This window comes from Phoca vitulina, unplaced genomic scaffold (assembly GCF_004348235.1).
Source record: "Phoca vitulina isolate PV1807 unplaced genomic scaffold, GSC_HSeal_1.0 scaffold109, whole genome shotgun sequence".
NCBI classification, from domain to species: Eukaryota; Metazoa; Chordata; class Mammalia; order Carnivora; family Phocidae; genus Phoca; species Phoca vitulina.
The window spans coordinates 1,048,856-1,074,635 of NW_022589812.1; the positions used below are offsets into that span (position 1 = coordinate 1,048,856).

At 50.7% G+C, this 25,780-nt stretch overlaps 2 protein-coding genes across 3 annotated transcripts; one reads left to right on the forward strand and one right to left on the reverse strand.

Moving 5' to 3' along the window:
• Nucleotides 1–132: 132 nt before the first annotated feature.
• On the reverse strand, nt 133–21,365 carry LOC116628040 (G-protein coupled receptor family C group 5 member B). Of its 2 annotated transcripts, none has more exons than XM_032398089.1 (4): nt 21,204–21,365; nt 12,674–13,687; nt 4,728–4,840; nt 133–3,383 (listed from the first exon to the last, which is right to left on the reverse strand). In XM_032398089.1, the coding sequence occupies exons 2-4, from the start codon at nt 13,677–13,679 to the stop codon at nt 3,339–3,341; spliced, it is 1,164 nt and encodes a 387-aa protein (XP_032253980.1). In that variant the 5' UTR covers nt 13,680–13,687; nt 21,204–21,365; the 3' UTR covers nt 133–3,338. The 2 variants fall into 2 exon arrangements, with proteins under 2 accessions (XP_032253980.1, XP_032253981.1); XM_032398090.1 differs by lacking the exon at nt 21,204–21,365 and adding an exon at nt 20,894–20,947.
• Nucleotides 14,611–22,876, forward strand: LOC116628027 (protein transport protein SEC31-like). Its single transcript, XM_032398065.1, has 3 exons — nt 14,611–16,836; nt 17,209–20,928; nt 22,639–22,876. The coding sequence occupies exons 2-3, from the start codon at nt 19,982–19,984 to the stop codon at nt 22,874–22,876; spliced, it is 1,185 nt and encodes a 394-aa protein (XP_032253956.1). The 5' UTR covers nt 14,611–16,836; nt 17,209–19,981.
• Nucleotides 22,877–25,780: the final 2,904 nt, after the last annotated feature.

Below are 25,780 nucleotides of genomic sequence, written 5' to 3' on the forward strand. Positions count from 1 at the left end.
TATTACCCTTATTTGTTCTGCGGTTTGCTGTTAACCAGGATTCCCCCATTCAAAATGCCACAGACTTAGCCTCCAGGCAAATCCAAAAGCCTCATAGTTATTCTGGGTGGTTTTGACAAGCTACCACACATCTTAAGTAAATAGTAAAGCCTTTATTTTTGTGTTAAGAACAGCATTTTGAAAATAAAACCTATCTGCCCATGCTTTACAACCTTAAATTTGTAATATTTATATACAGTCATTTATGGTACACATTGATTGTCTTGAAATTTCTTTAACGATTTTTTTTTAATAAGTATGCAACAGTCAGCCAGGGGAGGATAAAGGTACATTATAAAACACACATTAATACATTTAATAAATATATATTATCTATCAAAAACGAGCTTTAGCTCTTTATCAATTAATAAAAAGCACCTGCTGAGAACTCTTGTAAGCTGGTATAATCATTGCATCATTGGATTATAAAAGCCACAACGCTCCCTTTCAGTTTGGGGTTTAACTCAGCACTGGCCGGCCTGGAAGACCACTCCAAGTTTACCCTTGTTTGGTGGGCCCTGATGGAATCTGTGCTAAAAGCACGGGATCCCCAGATTTTCCCAGTTTGCCAATTCTCTGAGCTGATTCCCTCACTCCCCACCCTCCATATCCAGTGGAGAAATCCAGGATAGAATGACCATTTTCTATTAAAAGGGGGGACAAGCGTGGCTGTTATAGTCCCAGAGTGATTTTGATAACCAGACACAGAAAGTATTGTGCTTACAATTAGGTATTTTGATCACAGATGCTCTCCTTCAGGTCATTTTCCCTCAACAAGTGTTGTTTACATAAACAGAGGTGCCATTTGATTTTGTATTTAAAGTTTGCTCCGTGGGGGCAACTGGTGGCCACAGTCTCTTGGCAAAGAGGTCTCTTTGTACCCTTCAGGTGGAGTCATTAGAAAAATACCAGTTCTCTGCTCTCTGCCCTCACTCCCCACCTCTGCCCCATTGGGAGGGCATCCAGCCCACTCTCAACCTTAAAGCCAAAATAAAACAAAACCCAGAATTGCAATAACGTATCAGAGATTTAAAAAGGGAGGGAGAAAAGGTCTCATTAAGTGAGGTTTCCCATGGCTCAAAGCTGGTTCCGTTTTTATGTTGGTGAAACGTTACTTTCCCCTTGTAGCCATTTATGCTGTGCTCACTTTATATGCCCGGACCACCAAGAACTGAGAGAAAAAAACGATCAGGTGAATTGCTCCCTTCTGCAAGGGGGGAAGGGGGGGACTCTTGCAGACGGAATCACTGATGGGATCAGAGAGCTCCAAAGGACTCCAGAGAGCGGGGGTAAGCAACCATTTCCTGGCACGAGAATGTGTATTGCTGTCGTTTTTCATCGGACTAGACCGAGGTGTTTGTGGAGATTTCTGTATTTTCACAATCCTGGGTCTGCATGCAACCACCACCCCCATCCTCACCCCGGGTCCTAGCTTCTTTCCCTCCCTCTCCTCCCCAATACTCCCGGTTTCCAGTCCACCAATGACGCTCCTTGACAGAGGATTGGAATCTGATTCTCTAGAAGCAAGCACATGCTCTGGGCAGGGGTGGGGCTGTTTCCCAAAGGTCAGGTAGGGGTGGCATTCTGGTGCCATGCTTTTTCCTCCTCATGCGTGGCAACACAAGGAAATGCACTAGCTGGAAGGAAAACTTGGAGGAGGGCCACATAGGGATGGCCAAATTGGCTTGTTTACCCCATTGCTCTGCAAGGTTGCAGGGGGGAGGGGGACTGTGGCGAGGACGGGACACAGCAGAGACTAGGGCCTTGAGAAAAATCAGAAGGTTTATTAAAACAGCTCAGACATATTGGCTTATGAAGAGGTCAGTTCCCCCCCCCCCAACACTAACCTTTTTCATTTTCTTTAAAGGTTAAAGGCTTATGGGTTGTTTTATAGAAAAAGCAATATAGTCATTAGAGTATATGCCAAAGGACTCACCCTCATTTACACATTTCATGCCGTCAAGTTAAAACTCTTTGCATCACTGCTAGTGATTATGCTGGCCAAACAGTGCAGAGAACATGGGGCTTTGAATGGCCGAGATGTTCGAAATGCCAAATAACAAAGGAATGACTTGCTTAGGACAGATGGAAACCATGACAGAAACAATGGGCTTTGAAGAGAACCATTTTCATGGAACTTACAGAAAACCAAGTTAAAACATGTCCCACATACCCTCCAAAAGCAGCAAGAACCCCTGGAGCGCTCCACCCGTCCCTGGAACTTGCACTCCATCAGCGTCCCACACCCGAGAACTCACTGCATGCTAGGCAGCAGAGTGTGCTCTCCCCCCTGGGATGCCCTGCCACGTGACATCATCCTGGAGAATCGCTGTGGCACCTGCCTTCTGGCCTGCCAACCCGGGGGGGCTGTCAGCTGATGGCCCATCTGAGCTTTGGAAATGAACATGGGAATAAAACTGGGAGAGGGCTCGGGGGGAGCACAGCAAGAGCAGGACGAGGGAGAGCTCATCAAGGGAAAGAGGCTGCTGCCCCAAGCGGGAATATTGCTCTGGCTCCCCCAAGGAGGGAGGCGGGCCTGCTTTTCTGCCGTAGACCTGCAGCAGGAGGCCCACAGAGGGAACAGTGGTGAGTCACCACTTTCTAAATGTGACGGTCACTTCACCTCCCAGAGAGCCTTCTCTTCATTGGCACATGCCGGGGTCCCTCCCCCAACTACTGGCTGTAAAGCTCATCCCGTGATGCGGCCGGGCCGCACCTTGGAATCACACCCACCACTCCTTAACTGCTCCTGACCCCCCTGAAATGTGCAAACCAACAGGCAAGCTGGTGGGAAAGTCCCCATTAGTCCTCCCAATGAAATAGTCATCTCCAAAAGGCCACCTGGGGTCCAGCACATGCTGGGGAGGGGCGATGGTGTGGGGACCCCCACAATCAACCAACACCAGCCAGGCCCACCGGCTGTGAATTTGGTTCTGTTCTACCCCCAGAGGATGAAACAGTCTTCCCAGCCACATTTTCGAGTGAGCCTAATACTATTTGCAATTAGCTTTGCTTTAGTTTGCAGGGATTGAGGTTGGTTTGGAATTAAGTGTGTGCGTGTGTGTGTGTGTGTGTGTGTGTGTGTCGTTGGCAGGGGACGGGAGGGCAGTCGGTGTTAGCTTTTCGGTTCAGCAGTGTTCACATTTACACGAAATCCCCTTGTGTAGGATTTCTAGATCTCCTGGCTGTGAGGCAGCCTTGTTCGGCTACTGTTACTGATTTCTCCCTCAAGAAAGACACAGCCAGGGAATAAAATCGGTAAGAGAGATAGATTCTTATTCTCTGGAACTTAAAGTCTTTCACCAGAGGTGTCTTCCAGTGTAACTTGGCGGAGCAGTTGGGATCTGGAAACAAGGATAACACACTAAGAACTTTGTGCTTTGCAAAGTCAACATCAGAAACCAATTCGTTAACAATGTGCCAGAGATAAATTACCTTGGTTTTTCCTAAGGGGCTGAATAATTCCCAAGAAAAGCGGCAACCACTGTGTATGACACTGCTCTGTTCTTGGGAAGGCCGGGTCCCCTTTTCTGTAATCATGCACCCCAAATGAATGTCTCCTCACTCAGAAACCCACTTTGCTTTTTTCTAAGTCCAGGGTGTTTTTATACCCACTGGCCTTGAAGAGACCAGGAGGGCTCAGAGTGACTGACGGGGCCATTTTCTAACGTTATTTATTATAACCACAGGCCGAATGCTTTCGAGTCAGGCTTTTTCTTGGCACCGGACAATGAAACAGCCCAAGGGATGGCAGGGGGTTTTCAGAAAGCAAATCTGCGAGTCTATTTGTCTTTGAGCCTGTTCCAAACCAGTGCAAACCAATGCCTCGCATACCATTCAAAAGACCAGGAAAACCCAAATTCCCTCCAGAGATCAAAGACCATCCCCGACTTACATTAAAAAAAAGGAAAAGGAAAGAAAAAAAGCTCAGGTTGAGTTATGGAACTGGCACATGATATAGGAATGGAAGTCCAATTTACACGTGTAAACTGGCTTTATGCATTGTTTCTGAAAGAAGCATGTAGCTATGTTTGGAAATTAAATGTGGGAATGACAGTGTGTCTTTGGATTGCTGGAGAAACAAAATGATGTAATTGCATGGAGGCAAAATGTAAACAATGACAATTCTGCTGAAGGTCTGTTTGGCATCAGATAGTAAAACCTGTTTTTGTGCTCGCAGGAGAGAAATGATAATCACTCCAATTTCTTAAGACATCTTTTAAGGAGTGGAGGTGGGGGAACCCGGCACCCAGCTGGGTCACAGAGACGGGGTGGGGGGGCCCAGGGGGGGTACGCTAGGTTGGGTGTTCGCAAAATCTGCGGGGGTTTCACAACTCTGGGCTTTTCTTAAAAGTCACCTCCCAGGAAGGGGGGGTAGGCACCTTCTGCAATAATGAAAGCCAGAACTCACTGGGTACAAGAGCCCCAAGAAATAGGGACTCTTTCGAACGAATCCACAGATGGTTCACTAAGTATAGGTGGATCTTCCGTGCGTGGAGAAAGGGGGTAGGGAGGCAAAGAGAAATGGAAGCACTGCATGCATTCTAGCTGCAAGGGGTGTCCACTTGAGCCAGTGTGTGTGCGGGGCCCGTAAGCAGCCTCCACAGAGCAGGATGCCCCCAGTGAAGCTGCCCCCAACACTGACCGCTCTTGGGCTTCCGGCCACAACATCACCTCTTGGTACTTACAGTCCCTCCATTGAGCACAACGGCCATCTCAGTGGGCTGATAGACATTGCTTCTAAACGGAGCGCTCGGTCTGTTTCCCAAGCTGCCATTGCGAAATCCCGCTGTTCGGAGAGCTGAGGGAGGTAGGAAGCAGCAACACAACACCAAAACAAAAAACAAAAAACAACCCGAGATTTTGTTTTCTTCCCCTGCATCAACACCATGCTCCCGGCACACATTACCCCCTCACCCCCCACCCCTCCCCATTGTCACAAGCCAGATTCAAAACAAAAGTCACAATGGGGCTTTGTTCTCTGGCTCTCTTGGAGCATGACCCATCTCAGTGGGGTTGGGAAGTTTGTAGAATCCAGGGCGCTTGCTGCCGGGGTGGGGGGCAGGGTAGAGCCTCTACCCTGCCCCCCAGCCCCTGCAGGCCCTGGGAGGCCAGGAAGCACCTCTGCATCCCTCAAAGGTCTCCTCTCTCACCACATTCATGCCAAGTTCAACATTACACCGTTCAACACCCGTCACTGTTTCTGGATACAAAGAGGCAGACAACCCTAAGAATGTGGACATCAAGTACATGATAGAGGCCGTCCTCATGGGAAAGTGACGGGGAAGAGAACACAGGGACTCCAACCCCGCGGGGCAGGGTGTTTCTAAACAGGAAAAAAGGGACAGCTGTAGCAAAGACGGCAAAATACGTCAGCACTTTTTAACCTAAGAGAGGTGGGTAAATGGCGTTTCCTATTTGCTGTGTCCTTTGAGAGATCTAAATTTCCTTTTTTTGCAGAGAAAACCCGAATTCCACAAGACATGGAGGAGACAAATGCATATTGCTAAGTGCAAGAAGCCAGTCTGTAAGAGCTATATACTGTGTGACTCCAACTATGATATTCTGCGAGAGGCAAAAGGACAGAGAAAGTAAAGACTCAAGATTGTGGGGGAGAGGGGGCGGTGAGGAACAGGTGGAGAGCACGGTGCATTTTTAGGGCAGTGAAACTATTCTTTATGATACTATAATGGTACATAGATGACATTACCCATCCATCCAAATCTGCAGAACTGCACAAACAAAAGAGTGCGCTCTAAAATGTAAATTGTGGACTTTAGTTAATAATAATGTATCAATATTGATTCACCAGCTGTAACAAATGTACCACTAATGCAAGCTGTTAATAATAGGGGCATGTGGGAACTCCCTTAATTCCTGCTCAATTTTTTCGGTAAAACTAAAATTGCTCTAAAAAATAGTCTATTAAAAGCCAATACGAATGTAGGAGCACTATGAAAACAAAAGTCCATCTCAGTTGTAACACAGACTCTATTATTTTCATTCTCATTGAAGGCACTAATCTTGCTTTGCTAAGAAAAGCCTCACTTAAACTCTTCTCTGAAGAGGGGCACTTGGGTGGCTCAGTCGGTTAAGCCTCCAACTCCTGATTTCAGCTCAAGTCACGACCGACGATCGTGGGATTGAGCCCCCCCTGGAGCCCCGCATCGCATCGGGGGGCTCCACACTCAGCAGGGAGTCTGCTTTATAGCATAATAGGTAGTTTCCTTTTTTTCCACTTTACACGGGGCACAGAGAGATTAAGTCACTAGCCCAAGGTCACACAGCTGAAAAGAGGCAGAACCAGCATTCAAAACCCAGGCAGAGAATCTGTGTTCTTAACCATCACACGATGCTGGCTTCAAATCACTTCAAAACACTTAGTTACTTAGAAGCAACTTGAGTTTAAGTGACATTAGAGAGGGACAGCTCAGCCCGAGCCAGACCAAAGAAACAGGCATGGTCGGAATGAATGTCTCCAGACACAGGTATACCTCTTTTGCTTTAGCAGCTCCATCCAAGCCTTCAAGCAGCTAGTTATGCATGAGCTGAGCAAGGAGATACCTCTCCCAGGAAGGAGAGAAGGGGGAGCCAGGGAGGGGCACCGGGGGCAGAAGAGGTAGTTCATGGGCTCTTAACTAGTCTCAAGTCCTAGCCTACACCTGCTTGAAGAGAGAGAGCACCCAATAGCACTGCTTTCCTTATAATGCACAGACCCGGCCAGCTGTGGTGGGGGAATCTGACCCCAACACATTTTCCTCAAACAAACAAAGGCTCTACTCTATCGGCCATCTGTGGGTGCCTTGGCCCCAAGTGTTGGCTATGACCGCCTTCTACCCTGGCCTGAGGTTAGCATGTGATTTCAATCTGGCCAATTAGATCCAATCAGAGCCAACTCTGGGATTTTTGCTCAAGCATCCCGGGGAAACGTTCCTCTTTTCCACTGGGACTCTGTGTAAGCCTAGAGTTGTGGGCTGCCATGATCCTAACAGGGCCAAGAGATGGAGGAAGATCAAATCTAGTCATCACCCGAGCCTCCTTGATCTAATGATCCTGTAGCCAGATCTCCAGTATATTTGTTTTTTTGTTGTCGTTTTGTTTTTGCTTAAGCCAGTTCAAATCAGATTTTTTATTCCTTGCAACTACAAGGGTCCCACCTAACACCCCACTCTGACCTGGGTCGGCTGTGAAAGGCAAGCAGGGCTCATCCGTAGGAGCATCCCCCCAGGAATCTTAAGTTTTTAGGTTGAATGCCAGCCTTCTATCTAGACTCTGCAGGTGAGGCTAGATTGGCCCTCCCCTCAAAGCTGATTCAGGGCCTTGCACAGGGAAGCTAAGAGTCAGAATTTAAATAGCCCTTGGTCCTAATGAGATCTGAGAGCCCAAATCCCCTAAAAGAAAGAATGCTTGTCTTTATTGCTCCTTTGAAAGGTGAACATTTAATATGCCTCGTTAACACTTTCCAAGATGTGATCTGAGGTGCTACATCCTTCGGTGCATTTTAATCTTTTATCACATATCTCATGCCTTGGCTGATACTTATTAATAAGCAGGAGGCTGATGAAGTGGTATATACCTGGGATCTCATTCGGGGGAAGGCAATCTGGGAGCAGAAGCCACTGGGGCTTGACTGAGCCACAGGCCACCTGGGGAATGCCCTTCCCATCTCTTGAGGACGTCAGGGATTGACTCTCAAGGGAAGAGAGCCCAAAAGGCTGGCTGGCTAAAATGCAAAATAAAGAGAGCCAGCTGTAACTCCTGGGCAAGGCCCTGGTGGGGCCTGGTGCCCTAAAATACAAGCTGGCTGAGGTCAGCATCCAAGATGACAAGAGCTGTTCCCAAAGTGGCAAGGGAACATGGCCGGGTGTTCCCCAGTCAGCAAAGCAAGGGTTTCTAGAACAACAATCCTAGCCAGGACTCCAATTTAGCCCAAGTGAGCTTTCTAAGGGAATCGGCTTTGCCTGGGGCCCACCCTGCCTGGTCCTGTGTGAATTTTGGTGGGCACACATTTGGGATGATCCAAAACAGGGCTATTAAAACAAAGTCTGACAACATCCAAGGTGAGTGAAGAAATGGGGCTCTCATACAGTTATTAAGTGGGGGGGAGGGGGGCGGGCAGTAAATTAGGTTAACTTTTAGGGGGCCATCTGGCAGTATGTATCAAGATTTAAAGGTGCAGACTCTTTTATGCATGTCTAGGAATTTTTTTTTCTTTTGTCTTGCAAGAAGTTAATTGATCAAGGGGACAAAGATGAATGTTCACTGCAGCATTACTTATATGGAAAGCCAGAAACAAGTGGAATAGCCACCAGCTGGGGATCAGAAAAATAAATTATTGTGCCCAAGGAAAGCTCCGCATCATGAAAAGGATACTACAGCTCTGCAGTCACTGACCTGGTACAATATTGGTTTAAGCAAACACACTACTTAGATCAGTGGTTACATCTTCAAATCACTCGGAGAGCTTGAGAAACCTAAACCCAAGTAGACTTAGCCAGAACGAGGGGTCAGGCATTGGTAATTTTTTTAAGCTGCCCAAGTGTACAGCTAGGTTAAGAACCAGTCTATGGGATTGTGTGTGTGTGTGTGTGTGTGTGTGTGTGAGAGAGAGAGAGAGAGAGAGAGAGAGGGAGGGAAGGAGAGAGACTGTGCTCACTGAGAGATGTCTGGCAAGATGGAAGCAAATAGCAGTAGCTGCTTTTGGGCAATGGGATTTTGAGCAATTTTTGTTATTTTTACTTGCTGAAACTTCTACGTGATTATTCTAGTTTTTGTCACCAAAATGGAATGATAAAACTGGTTTTATTTTGGAAAAGAAAGAGGGGACAGAAAGACAACTTCCTTGGCTTTGGAGTGTGTCAGTGTGAAATAGATGGGGGTGGGGGGCACCTCTAGGGCCCCACCCCACCCCCATCACCCAGTGTGCTAGCCCTGGTACTGCTGGTTCTGACCTGGGTCCCAGATACCTTTGATCTCTGGATCTTATGTGGATAGGAAGGATTGGCTGCATTTTCACAAGAAAAAAATGCACGTAGTGGAAAACCAACTTCCCCCCTCCCTGCTCTTAGAGTGTGAGCTTAAACAAGTCAGCTGATACTCCTGGACCTCAGTTTCCTGCTCTATAAAATGGGACTGATAAACCCTGTCTCCTCAATGCACAAGTCATCCTAGTACATCATGAGCTCAGGGTCACTAAAGTGCTTTGAGGAGAGAGGATTAATTCTGTGGTAGACGAATCAAGCATTGGGGCTCTGGAACCAGCCTGCATGGGCTCAAACCCTGGCTCTGCCTCTTAGGCAAGACACATAGCCTTTCTGTGCCTCAGTTTACTGTCTGCAAAATGGACTTCAATGGGTTATCGTAGGGATTAAACAAGATTAGCCACTAAAATGCTCAGAATGGTAACTGGCCCACGGTAAGCACCTACTAAGGGTTAGCCATCCTTACTTTTGAAGACCCTACTACTTGGGTCGCTCTAGCATCCCCATTTTTCACTCCAAGTAAACTAGACCATCAGGTTCAATAACACTGATTCTTAGCCTTCTGGAGGTCACAGATGGCTTTGAGCATTTGACAAAGTGATAGACAAAAATTCCCCAATGAACGTACAAAAGTGCACATCCATTTCAGAAGTTTCCACTACTTTTGAGGTCCAGGGGAAGTCCATGGGTCTCATATAAAGAGGATCCTGTTCCAGAAGGACCCAGGGAAGAGGTGGTTCCACCAGACCCCAGGAACCAGCCAGGCTCCTGACCTCTGCTCATGATCTTCCCTGAGGGCCCTCTGGGCTCCCAGTGATGCTCCCCATCCTGACCCCCACCTTGTCCTGGCAACACGAGTGGACACTCATTCCCGCTAAATCCTTTGACAAACATGGGCTTGCTGGTCTGGGGCTTTCTAGTAAGATTGAAACAGCTCTGTTAAAAGACCACACCAGGGTTTCTAGCCCTATCCATGGGTGGGGTCATTGGTGTTCCCTCCTGTAGGTCTGGTGGGGAGCCGGAGGCGCAGAGGAAACTGGGCAGGTGGGGAGGGCTCTGGGTGACCTTCGAGGATCTGATGGCTCGACGTGCTTCCCCCCGTCTGCAAGGGACAGGCAGGATGCACTCAGGCATCAACCCCACAAGGCTGACTCTGCAGTCATGACCCCCCGGTGAACACTGCCCAGCTGCCTGGGTGAGCAGCACTGAAAAGGGGAGCATGGCCATCTGGAAATGGGCCACCTCCTAGCTTTACGTCCTTGGCAAGTTACCGAACCTCTCAGAGTCTCCATTTATTCATCTCTAAGATGGGGATAACAACAGGACCGCCTCACTGGGTGCAGCAAGGGAGGTTAAGGACTTAGAATAGTACCTGGCACACAGTTAATGCTCAGGAAGCAATGAGTATACTAGGTAATCAGTACCACCACCTCCTCCTCTACCACTACTGTTAATGTCATTATTATTATTATTACAGCTCCTGATCAATCCTCAGGCAACTGAGAAAAGGCAACTTTACTGAATCTCAAGTGCTGGGAACCTAGCCGACTCACTTGAAGTAATGACTTGAACAGATACTTGGGAAGCATCCGCCGCAGGGGCTGAGTGCCTACACCACATCCTCCAGGCTCACCTCCGAATCCCGCTGCAGGGGTGATGGACAGTCCTGGGTACCCAGCCAGCCTCCACCTCTCGTGCCCACCAAACCTCTCAGAAGCCAGCGGTACTTACTTAGCCAGAGTAATGGGGAACGTGGCAATGGGAGTGGGAGACAGAGGACATACGTGACGGTGGGCAACGGAGGAGTTGGCGGCAAATGCTGCAGGCTCCCCTGATTTGGAAGGTCAAGTCTGAGGCTCGTTCTGCATGCATCCCTGTCAGGACCAAGCCCCAGCTGCCCACAGCGGGAACCAGCTCATTGATGTACTTGTGTGGTTGCTTCCGCCTTCCTGGTCTCATTACCCCCCACCTTTCCCTTGCAGGGAACACCTCCCGGGTAAGTCAGCTGCACCCAAGTCTCAGGCTCTGCTTTCAGGGGAACCCAACCAAGACACACATCCAGCATGCCAGGTCCTGGGGGAGACCCTGAGGATGTCACTTCTAGAGGTGCATTCTCTCATCATTTCTGTTTTACAGATGGGAAAAACTCAGGCTCAGAGAGGTAAAGCAATTTGCTCAAAGCCACACGTCTAGGAAGAACAGAGGGCAGGACTTGAATCCAGGCCTCTGACTCCAGGGACCAATTCATATACTCCTGAATGAAGGTGGGGAGGAGATACGAGCATTGCCCCCAGTATCCCCTGCATCCATCTAGCACCTGCACTACAAACTCAAACACTTCCAGGTAGCCAGGGAATTAATGTTAGTATGTTCCAGCAGCTGGGTCAGGGAGCAATAGGGAGTGGTGGGGAGTGTGGTAAACACAAAATGGATCCCCATCTAAAGGAACGGCCACTTGGGCTGCTTCCATAATTTGGCTATTGTAAATAATGCTGCAGTAACCACAGGGGTGTCTATATCCCTTCGAATTAATGTTCATTTTCTTTGGGTAAATAGCCAGGAATGCAATCCAGTTACTGGATCATAGGGTAGTTATATTTTTTTTTTTTTTTTTAAGATTTTATTTATTTATTTGAGAGAGAGCAGGGGAGGGGCAGAAGGGGAGGGAGACACAGACTCTCCACTGAGCAAGGAGCCCCACATGGGACTCGATCCCAGGACCCTGAGATCACAACCCCAGCCAAAGGCAGACACGCAACTGACTGAGCCACCCAGGTGCCCCTATTTTTAATTTTTTGAGGAACCTCCATACTGTCCTGCACAGTGGCAGCTCAAATGTCCATCAATAGATGAATATCGGATAAAGAAGATGTAGTATATATATTATGGAATATTATTCAGCCATAAAAAAGAACGAAATCTTGCCATTTGCAACTCTCTACAGAGTAGAATGCTAAGAAAAATAAGCCAGTTGGAGAAAGACAAATACTGTATGATTTCACTCATATGTGTAATTTAAGAAACAAAACAAACAAAGCAGGGGGGAGGAGAGAGACAAACGAGAAAACATTCTTAACTAGAGAGAGCAGATGGTTACGAGAGAGGAGGTTGGGGGTTGGGGGCAAGGGGGATGGGTGAAATAGGTAAAGGGGATCAACAGTCCACTAATCCTGATGAGCACTGAGTAATAATTGGAGCTGTTGAATCACTACATTGTACCCCTGAAACTAATATAACACTGTATGTTAACTACACTGGAATGAAAATGACAACAAACAAACAAACAAAGGAGCACCCCCAACTCCTGAGAGGTAGAACCTTCCAGCATACACTGGTTCAGATCAGCTCCAGACAGATACTGCCAGGTGGGAATGTCAACCCAGCACTGCCAGAGCTGACTTTGCCAAAGAGGTGCGAAACCTGGATTTTGATATTAAATTAGTTGGCAAAGGATGGGGGAAAATGCCGAATAAAAACTCATTTCTGGGCCAGTTGAAATACTGGGGGGGGGGGGGGGGGGGGGCAATGTTTGCCGGCTCCCATCTGCCAGGACTGCCCCGGGGACCACCCATCCCCACTAGAGAGGGAAGAGGGAGTCCTTTGGGGGCAAATGGGCCCAGAGCCTAACCCCGCAGGGTGGCGACCCCTTTTACCTGCATTGTGTTCGTCCATCGAGAAGGCCTTGTTCTCCATGTAGGTGCGTGGCAGCGGCACGTCCTCCTCAAACGCCGTCTCCCGCATCCTGGGCTGCGAGGTGTCGAAGTAGTTGGGCGTGTTCTCCTGCGGGGCTGGCAGGATGGTGCAGTGGATCTCCGGGATGGCGTGGAAGATGACGAAGACCCAGCCGCTGGCCACCAGGGTGATGGCCAAGGTGGGGTCGCCCCAGGCGTCTCCCTGCCGCAGCTCGGCGTTGCCAAAGAGATACATGGTCATCCAGGCCACCCAGATGAGCACGGAGAGGAATGCCGTGACCAGGACGCAGGCCCCGTTCTGCTTCCACTTCTTGAACTTGCCGCACAGCGTGAAGAGCGCCAGCCCCAGGGCGGCCACGAGCAGTACCATGTCGTAGATGAGGGCCATTACGAAGTCCATGGGCTCGTAGGCGCAGGCCGGCTTGGCGTCGCGCAGCACGGTCAGCACCAGCCACTCGATGGCGATGATGACCTGCACAAGCATCAGGCACAGCGCCACGCCCACCAGCTGCCAGCCGGAGGGGCTCTTGCCGTGGCGCACCAGCCTCCGCACACGCCAGGCCTGGCTCAGCAGGCAGGAGAAGCAGAGCGCGAAGAGGACGCCCCAGAGGAACCGGCGGACCGCGCAGATAGTCTCGTCTTCCCGGATGATGAAGGCGAATGTCAGCCCGAACAGGCCCAGGGTCCCCAGGAGGAAGAGGAAGTGGAGGCCCACGGGGTCCTTCTTCTCCTTGTCCTTGATAAATGGCAGCCGCACCAGCAGGATGAGCATCAGGAGCAGCGTGATCAGGGCGCCCGCCCCAGCCACCGCCTCCACCACGATGCCCCAGATGGTGTCCAGGTCGCAGAGGGACACGTACTGAGGGAGGAGATCCAGTCCACAGCCCCGGGACGTGCTGGCGTTCTCAGAAGCCCCGGAGGCGATCACGAAGAGTAGGAGGAAGGCGAGCACCTGGTGGGTTTTCATCTTTCTCTCTGACGCCGGAAAGGTTCCAGAATATTGAGGACGGGGGAGATGTTTGGAGGGAGAAAAAGACCAGTTCACTGTAAGATTCCCACTTTCCTGACTTCTTTTAAGACCCACCTCATTTCGAACCTACTGGCCCATGAGGCACCTTTGACGGGTCAGAAAAAGGCAGCCCTTTCTCCAGAAGGCACAGCCCCTGGGCGGGGGTGGGGGAGTACAGGACCCTGATTCCCACCTGCAGCCTTGATCCCGCACAGTGAACACTCATGAATCATCATCGCTAGTGGCTGAAGAGGGTGAGAGAGAGAGATCCACTCTCTCTGTATACTCTTTTCTACTCTTTGATTTTTATATTCTGTGCTATGTTTGATCTCTTCAAAAATAAGGGAATGAAAACAAAACTTTGAAGAGACAGCCATGAGCCCAGCACTGTGCTGAGAATGGTACACACTGCCTCTTTTCAGTCTCTCAATGGTAACGGCTTAATATTTACCCACGCCTCACTCTAAGCCAGGCACTGGGCACATCCAGTCCTTACACTGGTGACAAAACAGGGTCTCCAGGAGGTTAGGACACTTGCCCAAGGTCATACCACCCGGCTCCTAGAAGCATGCCCTCATTTCCAAACACAGTGTATCCAAAATGAACTAGCATCCTGGGTTTCCCCTTTCCCTCGCCCCTCAGACCTCCCCCAAAGATCTCCAGAGAACCCACCCTCACTGCACCCCTGTCTGTCTCTCCCCCGTCTCCCTCCCTGCAGGATTCCCCTCGGCGCTCCTTCGGGCCCCCATGAAAGCTGGACTCCACACAGCAACCATGGCAGTCGGGCTTAACCCAAGTCCCATATTGCCCCCCTGCTCCCTCTGCTTAAACGCCCCCAACCCATTGCTGGAAAAACTGCTCCTCACCCCCACCTCCTGTCACCCTCTCAGACCTTGGCCAAGGTCACAGCCCCATTCCTCTTCACCAGAGCCTCTTATTCTACTTCTTTCTTTGCTCTAATTGTGTCTTTTTTTTTTTTTTCTTGCCTGTTTACTTTGTTTCTCGCATTCCCTTCTTGCTCTTTTCCCTGTCTTTCTCCGCTGCAAGATGCAGGAGGACAGGGACACTGTCTGGTTCATCGGGGTAGACCAGGGCTTCTCACCTTGGTGTTGTTGACATTGCAGGTCTGACTCTTCTTGGCTGCCCTGTGCACGGTAGGACCTCAGCAGTACCGTGGCCTCTACCCCTAGATGCCCGTAGCACACCACTCCCCCCAACCCAAAAATCCTTCGACACTGCCGAATGTCCCCTGTGGGGGTGGGGACGCAAAACATCGCCAGGATGACACCGCTCGTGTGGACTCAAGCACCAGCACACCGTGCTGGCACAAAGGTGATGCTTGGTGGATGTCGAATGAGTGAGAGGCTCGTTCACCGGGACTCTTTCCTCTGCCCCTACTGCCACCAGCTCTTAACTTTGGAACGGAGCCTGCCCTTCAGAAAGCTCCAGCCTACACAGCTCGGCGCTCAGGCCTGTCTCCAGGCAGCTCAAGCTGGCCCTGCTGCCTTGGCTCCACCCGTGTGTGAGGCCGTAGCCAGCCACATCCAGGCAGCTCCGGTGCCTCCCTGGGGCTTCCCTAAGTAAATGCAGTATCGACCACCTCTCTCTCTCCCTCTCTGCTCCTTTATGGGGTTCCAGGAGCAGCTCTGATCCTGCCTTGGCTGTGAAGCCATTGACTGGGATAAATTATCGATGCCGCCAAATGAGAAGGAGCCTGGTGCTGCAGGGATTGTCACCTCTGCCTCTCGGTGAGAGAAAGGCAGGGTCAGAGCAGAAGGCATCTGGCAAGAGGTGCTTCTTAAACATGCACCCCAGCATCCCACTCAAGCAAATTAGGGGTGAGGATGCAGCCCAGATGTTGGCCCTCAAGACTCATGGTCCAGCCACTATTCATCCAGCCAATAAACTTCCCTTTTTTGGATTAGGCCAGTCTGCGCTGGCTTTGTGTTACTTACCAACAAAGAAGTTCTAGGATTCCTCCCACATCATGTGGCCCCCGTTCTTCCAGGAAGTCCTCCCTACCCAATGTCTAGGCATGTGGATACAACCAAGGGTAGCCAGGAGCTTTAGTGGGATCCAGTTGTCTCTAGTGGATCATCATCATTGTTAAGGATGCCCAGGAGGTGACAGCCACCCCACTCTACAGAACAATGTCTAGGATGATCATGAGGGCTGATCACTGCCTCACAGGATGAAGCTGAGTCTGGCTCATCTAGGATTGCTGGGGGGTTCAGAATTGCCCTCCAGAGTTTTCTACGACTGCCAGAGGAACCATGACAACAACTAACCCACAGTGCTCACCACACTGCAGGCACACTTTTATGTACTTCACATATACTAACTCCGTATAATCTGCACAATGACACCATGAGGCCATTACTATTACTATCTCCATTTTAAAGGAAATAAAACATGGAGGTCAGCTGGCTTGTTGGAGGTCACACAGCTAGAAAGTGGTAGAACCAGGCGGCAAACAACTGTACTCTTGTCACTTGGGCTCTTACTACAGACCTGGGCTCTAGAAATGTCACCTGGTAAGTGTGGCCTTTGCTGGCCAGTCTCTCCTGTCCCCCATTATGCTCTACACCAGTCCTTCTGATTTTTGTCTTTGTAGCATGTGCCACAATTTCCAAATATTTTATTACCCTCTGGGTGTGTTCTCCCCTCTCCCAGGTCCAGGGCTTTGTCTGTCTTGTTCTGCACTGACTCACTAGCACCTGCCACTCGGGCAGGGCTCACAGCCCAGCTGCCGAACCAGATGAATTGGTAAAAGTGGTCTTGACCCTCATGTTACCCCAGCAGGACAGGTGTGCTCATTGCTGTCTTACAGAGGAAAGAACAGACGGCCGGAAAGGTTTGAGTCAAAGTTTGATCCTCAGACGGCAGCAGTGTGACCCGGGAGCTCGCTGGAAGTGCAGACTCTCAGGGGGGTGGGCCTAGCCCCCTCCGTTTCAACAAGCCCGGCAAGCAAGCCCCAAGTGCGTGCAGATGCTTGGCCACACCGAGGTGTGAGAAGCTGGGACCTATGCAGCCGGGGAAGCCAGGAGCCACAGCCCCCCAGACGTTCTGCCTCACCAACCCTGCCAGAGCCAAGCAGGTGGCACCCACTTGGCAGGTAAGCCCCATCCTGCCGCATCAGCCACTTGGTGCTTCCTCCCACCAAAAGAGCAGTTCTCCAGGAATCCCAAACTGAACAAGGCAAGATTAGAGGTTTCAAGTCAGCCGCAGGCAAGGCTGATCGGGACGGGATGAATATATGGCAACAAACCCATGGGATGTAGGCGTGCGGCTCCTCAAAAGGAGGAACGAACAAATGTGAACGAATGCACAAGGCTTGGCTCACATACTAATTACCTCTGCTGCCAGGCAGGCTCCCAGAAATGTGACTCATTCAGAGGCTCTTAAATACACGATCTTTCTCTCTCTCTCACACACACACACACACACACTCTCTCTCTCTCTCTGTCCATCCCCCCCCCACCCGCAGAGGGGCCAGAAGCCTCCGGCAGGTGGTGGAGCACCGCACTCCATTTCTCCACGAGCTGGGGCCTACAGAGGCTGGAAAGAATGCAGGCAAGGTTCCTTGTGGGAGGACAGCGCTGCCTGCCTGAGGGCCACAGGCCGGGCTAGCAGCAGGGCGAACTTCCGACAGAGATCTTCCGGTTTCAAGTTCTGCCCCTGCCACCTGCTAGTACCTTGTGACCCTGGACAAACTGACTTTAGCCTTCTGGCCTCAGTGTCCTCCTCTGCAAAACTAGGGGTGCTCACGGTACCCATCCTGTGGGGTTGACAGAGGTAAGCACTTACATAAACTGTCTGCTCAATAAATAGAAATGATTGGCAAATATTCCGTCAGACGTTATGAACTTTGCCAACTGCTTTTCCGGGGGAGCAGTTGCCGTGGAGATGGGGTGGGAAAGGGGCTCCCCCCACCCCGGTGTTTGTCCATCACTGGTTTCCAGCCTCCTCCATCACACCAGGCAAAGCGGTCCCTGAGGTGGTATGAATGGGAGATGCCTTTGGTGGTGGTCTGCCCTGGGAACCTCTAAACTCACCTGATCCCCAAAGCAGGTGCTCTAAGCGGAAGCCTCACTGCGAAAGTGGTTTTCCCGTGGGAAACCCAGGCCAGCCTGGGAGCCCTGAAACCGGGTCTCTCTGTCAAGAAGTCAGAGGGAGGACACCCAGAGACCAGACACTGGCCATTCTCTTGGGAAATAAGTGTCCGCATCCACCCACTTCCCATATGAAGGGGTACAAGATATGGGGGAGATGCTAGAACATGGAAGGGAAAGAAAAAAAATGAGCAGGCGGGGAGGGGATTTTCCTACTCCTGGGCATAGTCAGGAGATCGGTACCTGGGTGAATGCCTGGCACAGAATTTATACTTTCATCAGTCTCCTCTAGAGTGGAGGCCCTCAGTGGGAGTGAAGCCAGACCTAACGATGTGACATGGGGCATTACTTAACCTCTCTGACCCTCGGTCTCTTCCTCTATAAAAGATAAAGATAGTGCTGCCTTCACAAAGCTGGTGTGAAAAGTACGTGAAAAATACTCTGCAAGGTGCTTGGCCCACAGGGAATACAGGATCCCTGCTTATTAAAAAGACAATCATGATTCCATCGTCCTTCCTGTTGGGAAAATGCGAGGTGAGGCTTGGCCAGAGGCTTCGTGGAATTCGCAGGCCAAGCTGGACTAGAACTCATTCTCCCAACTCCTGACCCGAGGCCTTTACACTGCACCTCTGGTTTGAGCCCTCACCCCATGCCTGGCAGAAGGCCAGGATTAGGCTGCGGAGGCAGTCTCCCCACGCACCCCAGCATTACACTCTGTCCCAGCCCACTCCGTTATAGCCGATGGTGCATTTCCTGCTCTGGGAGATTAAACTGTTACAAGGTTTCCTGACATTAAGCTCTTTCCCAGACCCACAATCTCACCCTCTGATATCTTTTCCAAGTTACACCATGTCATAATCTTCATTTCCTAATGTTGCCCAGACCACCAGCCTCTTTGGGGGCTCTTGAATTTAATAACCCTCCTAGGTTAGTAAACAGGGTTGCCAGAACACAAGCTCCATGATCCATGAATATGCAAAGTAGCTCCAATCCTGTAAATAAAAGCAATCATTTAAATGCAAATTGCATCCTTGGCTGTCCGTTCAGGGATGGATGGTTCCTCTTGGGCGGTAATTCGGAGAAGAAAATGTGACTAACACAGAACCCCCAGGAAGCTCTGCGTGAGTGCTTATGGGGCCAAGGGCTCTGGGTGGGGGCCACTTAAGGTGGACAAGAACTGCCTCAAAGTGGAGAGTGAATTTTAAAACCCTAGCCGCTCCCCAAGTGGGTTCACAGGACAGGACAGGCTCAAGACGGTCCCCACCGGCCAGACGGAGCCCCTCAGAGGCTCCCGGCGCCTCGCCATCCCCAGAGGCAGAATGAAAGGGGAGCTGCTTTCCATCTCCGTGTTGAGGTCAGGGGAGCTTTTAAAAAATCAGATCCCTTGGCTTCCTAATCAAAACCCTCCAAGGGTTCACTGGCCCATGGAGAATAAAACCTAAACTCCTTTCCATGGCCCAAAAGATCGTGCTCTGGCTGGTCCCTACCATCCTCTCTCCCACCCACCCCCTCCACATCTGCCTCCGAGCTCCAGCCACAATGGCCTTTGTTCAGTGCTAAACTCATTCCCACCTCCAAGCCTTTGCATTTACAGTGCTCTCTGCCTGCACAGTGGTCCCCCAAGATCTCCCAGAGGTGGGCCCTCCATCTTGCCAGGCTCGACAAAAATGTCACTCCTGAGAACCGTCTTCCCCACATACACAAACCCTCATCACTTTATTTGACATCTTCCTGTTTTATTTTCCTGGCAGCCCTTACCCCAATTAGAAGTTCCATCTACTTACTATTTACTTACTTATTTAGCTATTTATTTGTTCACCCACCTGGCCAGTGCCCTGAGAGCCGGGACTTGGCCATTCTCTACACTGTAGTGCCCCAGCCCCAGATCTCTAGCTGGTACATTTACTGAAAGAACAAATTAAGCAATAAGGGTTTGAAGCTTCTCTTTCTAACAACACTGCTTGTCTTGCTGCCTGCCCCAAATGGCGACTCCTTTCCCCTTCCATTTTTCTCCTTCTCAACTCAGCTGACCCCTTTTCAGACTTAGAGCAGGGAACAGATAGAAAACCCTTCACTCCACAGCCTACAAACAAAACTGGCCTCGTGGAGGGCTCCCAACCAACAGATGATGATTTGCATTCTATTTACATGCTATTTGCATGCAGCTTCACTGGAAGTCCCAATCCACCGAAACCCCCCACCCCACCGAGGAAACTTCTGAATCAAGGGTCCTTGGCTGAAGTTCCGTGGCTTTTGTGCCAGGTCCTTCCCTCACTTTTCCCTCACTTCTCTTGTCTTTTCGAGGACCCCCAGTTTCTCCTGGGCTCTGCTCAAGTGCCCCCCATCCTGGCGCAGTTGGGTAGCCAATGTGGCGCGTGGGCCGGGGCCCCAGACAGGGACGCCGCTGCCCGCCACACTCCAGGGGCCTTTGTCCGCGCTCCAAGGAGCCGCCCCCTTAGCGAACGGGGGACGAGTTGGGAGGGGGTTGACTGGCTAGGCCTGGGTGTGACAGAGCGAGAGGCAGGGACCGAACTCGAGAGCTGCGCTGGGGCCGTCCTCTGTGGCAAGGTCGGCGCCCCGCTGCCCGGATGGCTAACTAGCTCCCCCGGGCCCAGGCCCCGTGCGGGCGGGAGGGATCCCGGGATGTGCGGGGCTGGGAGCCCGTGTCCTCCAAGGACAGCGAACGCACCACAGCACACGGCTAGTCCTCAGCCCCAGCCTGGTCGGAATAGAAACGCCAACCCCCCGCCATTGTATGCAACCGTCTCTCGTTTGTCCCTCAGCCCCAGGTCTCAGCTCTGCCTCTTTTCCTCCCGCAGTGTTCCCCCCTTGTCCCGTAGTGCGCAGGCACCGCCGGCTGCGAGCCTGGCCCCCGGTCCCTGCGGCAGGTGCGGCCGCTCACCCCCAAAGCCTGGTCCTTATAACCGCAGCTCCGTCTGCCCTGCGGTCAGCCCCCACGGGCTGAGCACGCGGCCTCGGGACCTGCCGGCGGCTCCCCTCCCACGACGAGTCACTCGGGTACGGCTGGACTCCCGCACACTACTCCCAGCTGTCCTTTACCTGCGATCAGAGACTTGGATCTCCACCTGGTCCGGGTACACAGCACCCTCTCCTCCTCCACCCCCCCCCCCGCCCCGGCATAAAGGTCTCCGGCCCTCCCCTCCCCCCGCCCCGCCCTCTGCAGCTCCTCTCCGGCCTCACTGTGGTTCCCCCCCCTCCCCGATTCCCCATCTTTCTCAGCAGACTAACCCCCCGGGGGGGCTTAGAGGGGCACAAGAAGCAGACTCCCCAATTCTCCGAAGTCCACGGCGGGAAAAGTTTCTGGGGTCCTAGCAGCGCCCTCCACCCCATAGGCGCGCCTCGCACTCACCGACCCCCGCGGCCTCGCAGCGCCGACGCTCCTGCTGGTTCTCGGCCTCAAGTCACATCTCTGCAGCGCGGCCGCGGCCCCCGCCCCGCGCGCACCCGCCCGCCCGCCGGTCCTATCTCACTGCATCGCCCTCGCAAGCCGCTGCCGCGCGAGGCGCCCCCTGGCCCGGCCCGCTTTGCTGCAGCCGCGGCGGCCCCGCCCCTCTAGCCGGCCCGCCCCCTCCGACCCCGCCCCCCGGGGCATCCAGCTCCGCCCCTGGCTCCTGCCCAGCAGGCTGCTCCTCGCTGAACCCAGGGCCAACGGCTCTGCGTCTCTCCATCTTCACCAGCGCAAGCCCCTAGCTCGTTGCCCGGAGCGCTGAGACGACCTCCTTCCACGGTCCCAGATTTGGAGACACTCCCTCCACATCCACAGTGCACCCATAAGCAGTCCAGACGCACCGGACATATCCCCAAGTTGATTCATTTGCAGGAACACACACACAGAGGGATACTCCGACGAGTGTCCTAGTACAGGGGCTTTTTTCCGCCCATGACACTCTCCAACGTGGGTTCACAAACGGTAACTTCCCCTCAACGGACAAGCATCAGGTCCTCGACACAGAGAGGATCCCGCCGCGCGCGTTCCGAAGGATCCCAACCGGCGCGGCTTGGTATCCTCTAGCGGGTGTCCGCCTGGGCACACTCCATTCCCCCCACCCCGCCCCAACTTGTCCTTGTCCCTTTGCGCACATTGCTCAACCCTTGAGTCCTTGACTACCCCAAACATGCACGTTCACAGGGTGCACCCCTCACGTAGGTCCTTACGCAGGATCTCCACCACCAACGCTGCACACATCACCCACGTACACACACGTCCACCACCACTCTCCCCGGCGGCACACACCCAGCCGTCCGGGGGACCACTGGCTCCGCAGACGCTCAGGGCACAGTCGGGATGCACGCCTGCGGGACGGCCGCAGCAGCGGCTTGAAGGAGGGGTCCCAGACAGCCTCACTCCTCGCCACTGAGTCTGGCTTCTGATCCACCAGGCTGTCCGAGATCAGCATTGCCCAGATGGGGTCTGGGGGCTGCGGTCCAGCACACCCACGGGGTTGGTTCCCTCGGTGACTTTCAGACGTTCAAGCTCCCCCCCAAACCCAGAACATTGAGGACCCACCACTCTGGTTTCTCAGAGTGAGACCACCTCCCTCCTCCCCGATTCCGGTCCTACAAGACAGGACAGGGAGGTGACCCCTGCTCCCTACCTCCCTGCGGTGGGGTGGGGATAAGGAGGCAGGAAGGTGGGCTGCAGAATAAGAATAATATTCCCTTCTGGAGGTAGTTGTATGCACTGATCTTTGATGACCGCAGACCTTTCAGATTATTTTCATCACTTCCCGCGAGCCTCCGGCCCCTCAGTTCCTGCCCACACAAGCCGATTTTCTCCTGGTCAGGCCACGTACACACCTCCGCGAACGGAAAAATGGAAGGGAAAGGCAGAACAATTTTCCTGTTTTATTTGCCGACGTATCCTCAACGCCTAAGAACAATGCCTGGCATACAGTAGGCGATCATTATTTACGGGAAGACCCCTCTTCAGCGTTCCCGCCGGACTGCGTAATTGGAAAATTGATAGGCATTGCCACCTGGTGGTACCCAGTGGAACTGACGCCGAGATCCTTTCCTGTGTAAACGTGGGTAAGTTCACTTTTCTAAGCGTCAGTTTCTTGCAAAATGCAAAATGAAGATAGCTTTAGGAGTACATGCCTATTGGGGTTGTTGTGAAGGTTAAACACATGATAAATGTAAAGTGATTTATGTAGAGTCTGGCACGTGGAGATATATATATATATATCTAGTACAGGGGCTTTTATCCGCTGTGGAGGTATATATATATATTATATATATATAAAGGTATATATATATATGTAATATACATATATATATAAAGGTATATATATATTATATATATTTTTTATATATATATTATATATAATATAATATATTATATTATATATGTATATATATAATATATATACATGTATAATATAATATACATATATATACAATTATATATATAATATACATATATATACAATTATATATACATATATATAATATAATATATTACATTATATATATGTATATATATAATATATATATATACCTAAAAAGTAGATTTTCAAAGTTCTCACCTCACCAAAAAAACTGTAACTATGTGAGGTGATGGATGCCTTAACCAACCTTATTGTGTAATCATTTTGTAATAGATACATATATCAAATCATTACATTGTATACCTTAAACTTGCACAATATTATATGTCAGTTGTATATCAATAAAGATCGAGGAAAAAAATTGTGTGGAGGGAGGACTGGGGTGGGTTTGACAAGATTTTTTTTTTTTTTAAAGATTTTATTTATTTATTTGACAGAGAGAGAGTGAGAGAAGGGAACACAAGCAACAGGAGTATGAGAGGGAGAAGCAGGCTTCCTGCCGAGCAGGGAGCCGGATGCAGGGAGCCCAACACAGGGCTCTATCCCAGGACCCTGGGATCATGACCTGAGCCGAAGGCAGACGCTTAACCAACTGAGCCAGGCACCCCTATTTATGTATTTTAGAAAGAGAGAGAGCACGTGCAGGGGGGTAGATTGGGGGAAGGGGTGGGGGAGGGGCAGAGGGGGAGGGAGAGGGAGAGGTAAAGAATCTCCAGCAGACTCTGGGTTCCACACGCGGGGCTCCAGGTGGGGCTTGATCTCACCACCCTGAGATCATGACTTGAGTCGAAATCAAGAGCCAGATGCTTAACTGACTGAGCCACCCGGGGGCCCAGTGATGGCAGTGTTCTGTATCTGTGCTGTCAGGATTTAGCAGCCACTAGCCACGTGTGGCTATTGAGCACTTTATTTTTTAATTATTTTTTTTAAGATTTTATTTGTATTTATTTGTCAGAGAGAGAGAGGGAGCACAAACAGGGGGAGCGGCAGGCAGAGGGAGAAGCAGGCTCCGCACTGAGCAAGGAGCCTGATGGGGACTCAATCTCAGGACCCTGGGATCATGACCTGAGCCAAAAGCAGATGCTTAACTGACTGAGCCACCCAGACATCCCTATTGAGCACTTTATATGTGACTAGTATGACTGGGGAACTGAAATGTCAGTTTTTAATTAAATTAAATTTTAAATTAAATTAAATTTTAAGACTTACTTATTTGAGAGAGAGAGAGCACAAGCAGGAGGGCCTGAGGGAAAGGGAGAGAGACTCTCAAGCAGACTCTACACTGAGCGCTTAGCCCAATGTGGGGCTTGATCTCACGACCTTGAGATCATGACCTGAGCTGAAACCAAGAGTTGGACGCTTAATGACTGTACCACCCAGGTGCCCCTCCCCATTTTATTTTATTTTAAAGTTATTCTTCTAACTTGACTGAGGTATAATAAAATTGTATATATTCAAGGTGTACAACATGATCATTTGACATGCGTATACATTATAAAATGATTACCACGATCAAGCTAATTAACACATCCATCACCTTTCATAGTTTTGTTTTGCTCTTTGTTCTTCTGTGGTCAAAACACTGAAGATCTATTCTCTTAGCAAATTTCAAGCATATAATATAGTATTATTAACTACAGTCAGCATGCTGTGCATTAGATCCTCAGAACTGATTCCTATAACTGAGAATTTCCCTTTGACCAACATTTCCCCATTTCCCCCACCTTCCAGCCCCTGGGAACCACTAATCTACTCTCCACTTTTTTTTTTTTTTTTAAAGATTTATTTCTTTATTTGCAAGAGAGAGCAGGGGGAGGGGCAGAGGGCAGAGAGAGAGAGAAAAAATCTCAAGCAGATTCTGCACTGAGCACAGAGCCTGATGCAGGGCTCGATCCTGTGACCCTGAGACCATGACCTGAGCTGAAACCAAGAGTTGGATGCTCAACCGAATGAGCCACCCAGGCGCCCCTACCTCTCTGCTTCTGTGAGTTCAGTTTTTTTTAGATTCATCATATAAGTGAGATCGTATAGTTTTTGTCTTTCTGTGTCTGGTGTATTTTACTTAGCATAATGTCCTCTAGGTTCGTCCATGGTGTCACGAATGACAGGAGTTCCTCTTTTTTTTTCAGGCTGAATAATATTCCATTGTATATGTACACCCCACTTTCTTTGTCCATTCATTTGTCAATAGACACTTAGGTTGTTTTTATGTCTTGGCTATTGTGGATGGTCCTGCAGTGAATTTGAAGATGCAGACATTTTACAGAAATGGAAGTTGAGGCACAGAAAGCCAGCTTGAGTGCCTCTGACAACAGTCCACGCGCCAAGCCTTTTTGTGCAGAAGAGGCTCCTCCAGATCTCGTTCCTGCCAGTTGAGTTTTGTCCAGTCCCTCTGTTGGAATGAAGAATGCTTCCTCCTCCCCCTCCCCGTCCCCCGCCCCCTTCCCCCCATGTACTTGCTGAGGGCTTGGCCCACCCAACTGTGAAATATTGTACCAGACAGGTGAGGCTGAGGTGGGGATGGAAGCCTGAGGTGACATGGGTTACGTAAGGGCCCCTGGGACAGGAGACAGTTATGTAATGGGGGAGACAGGCAGAG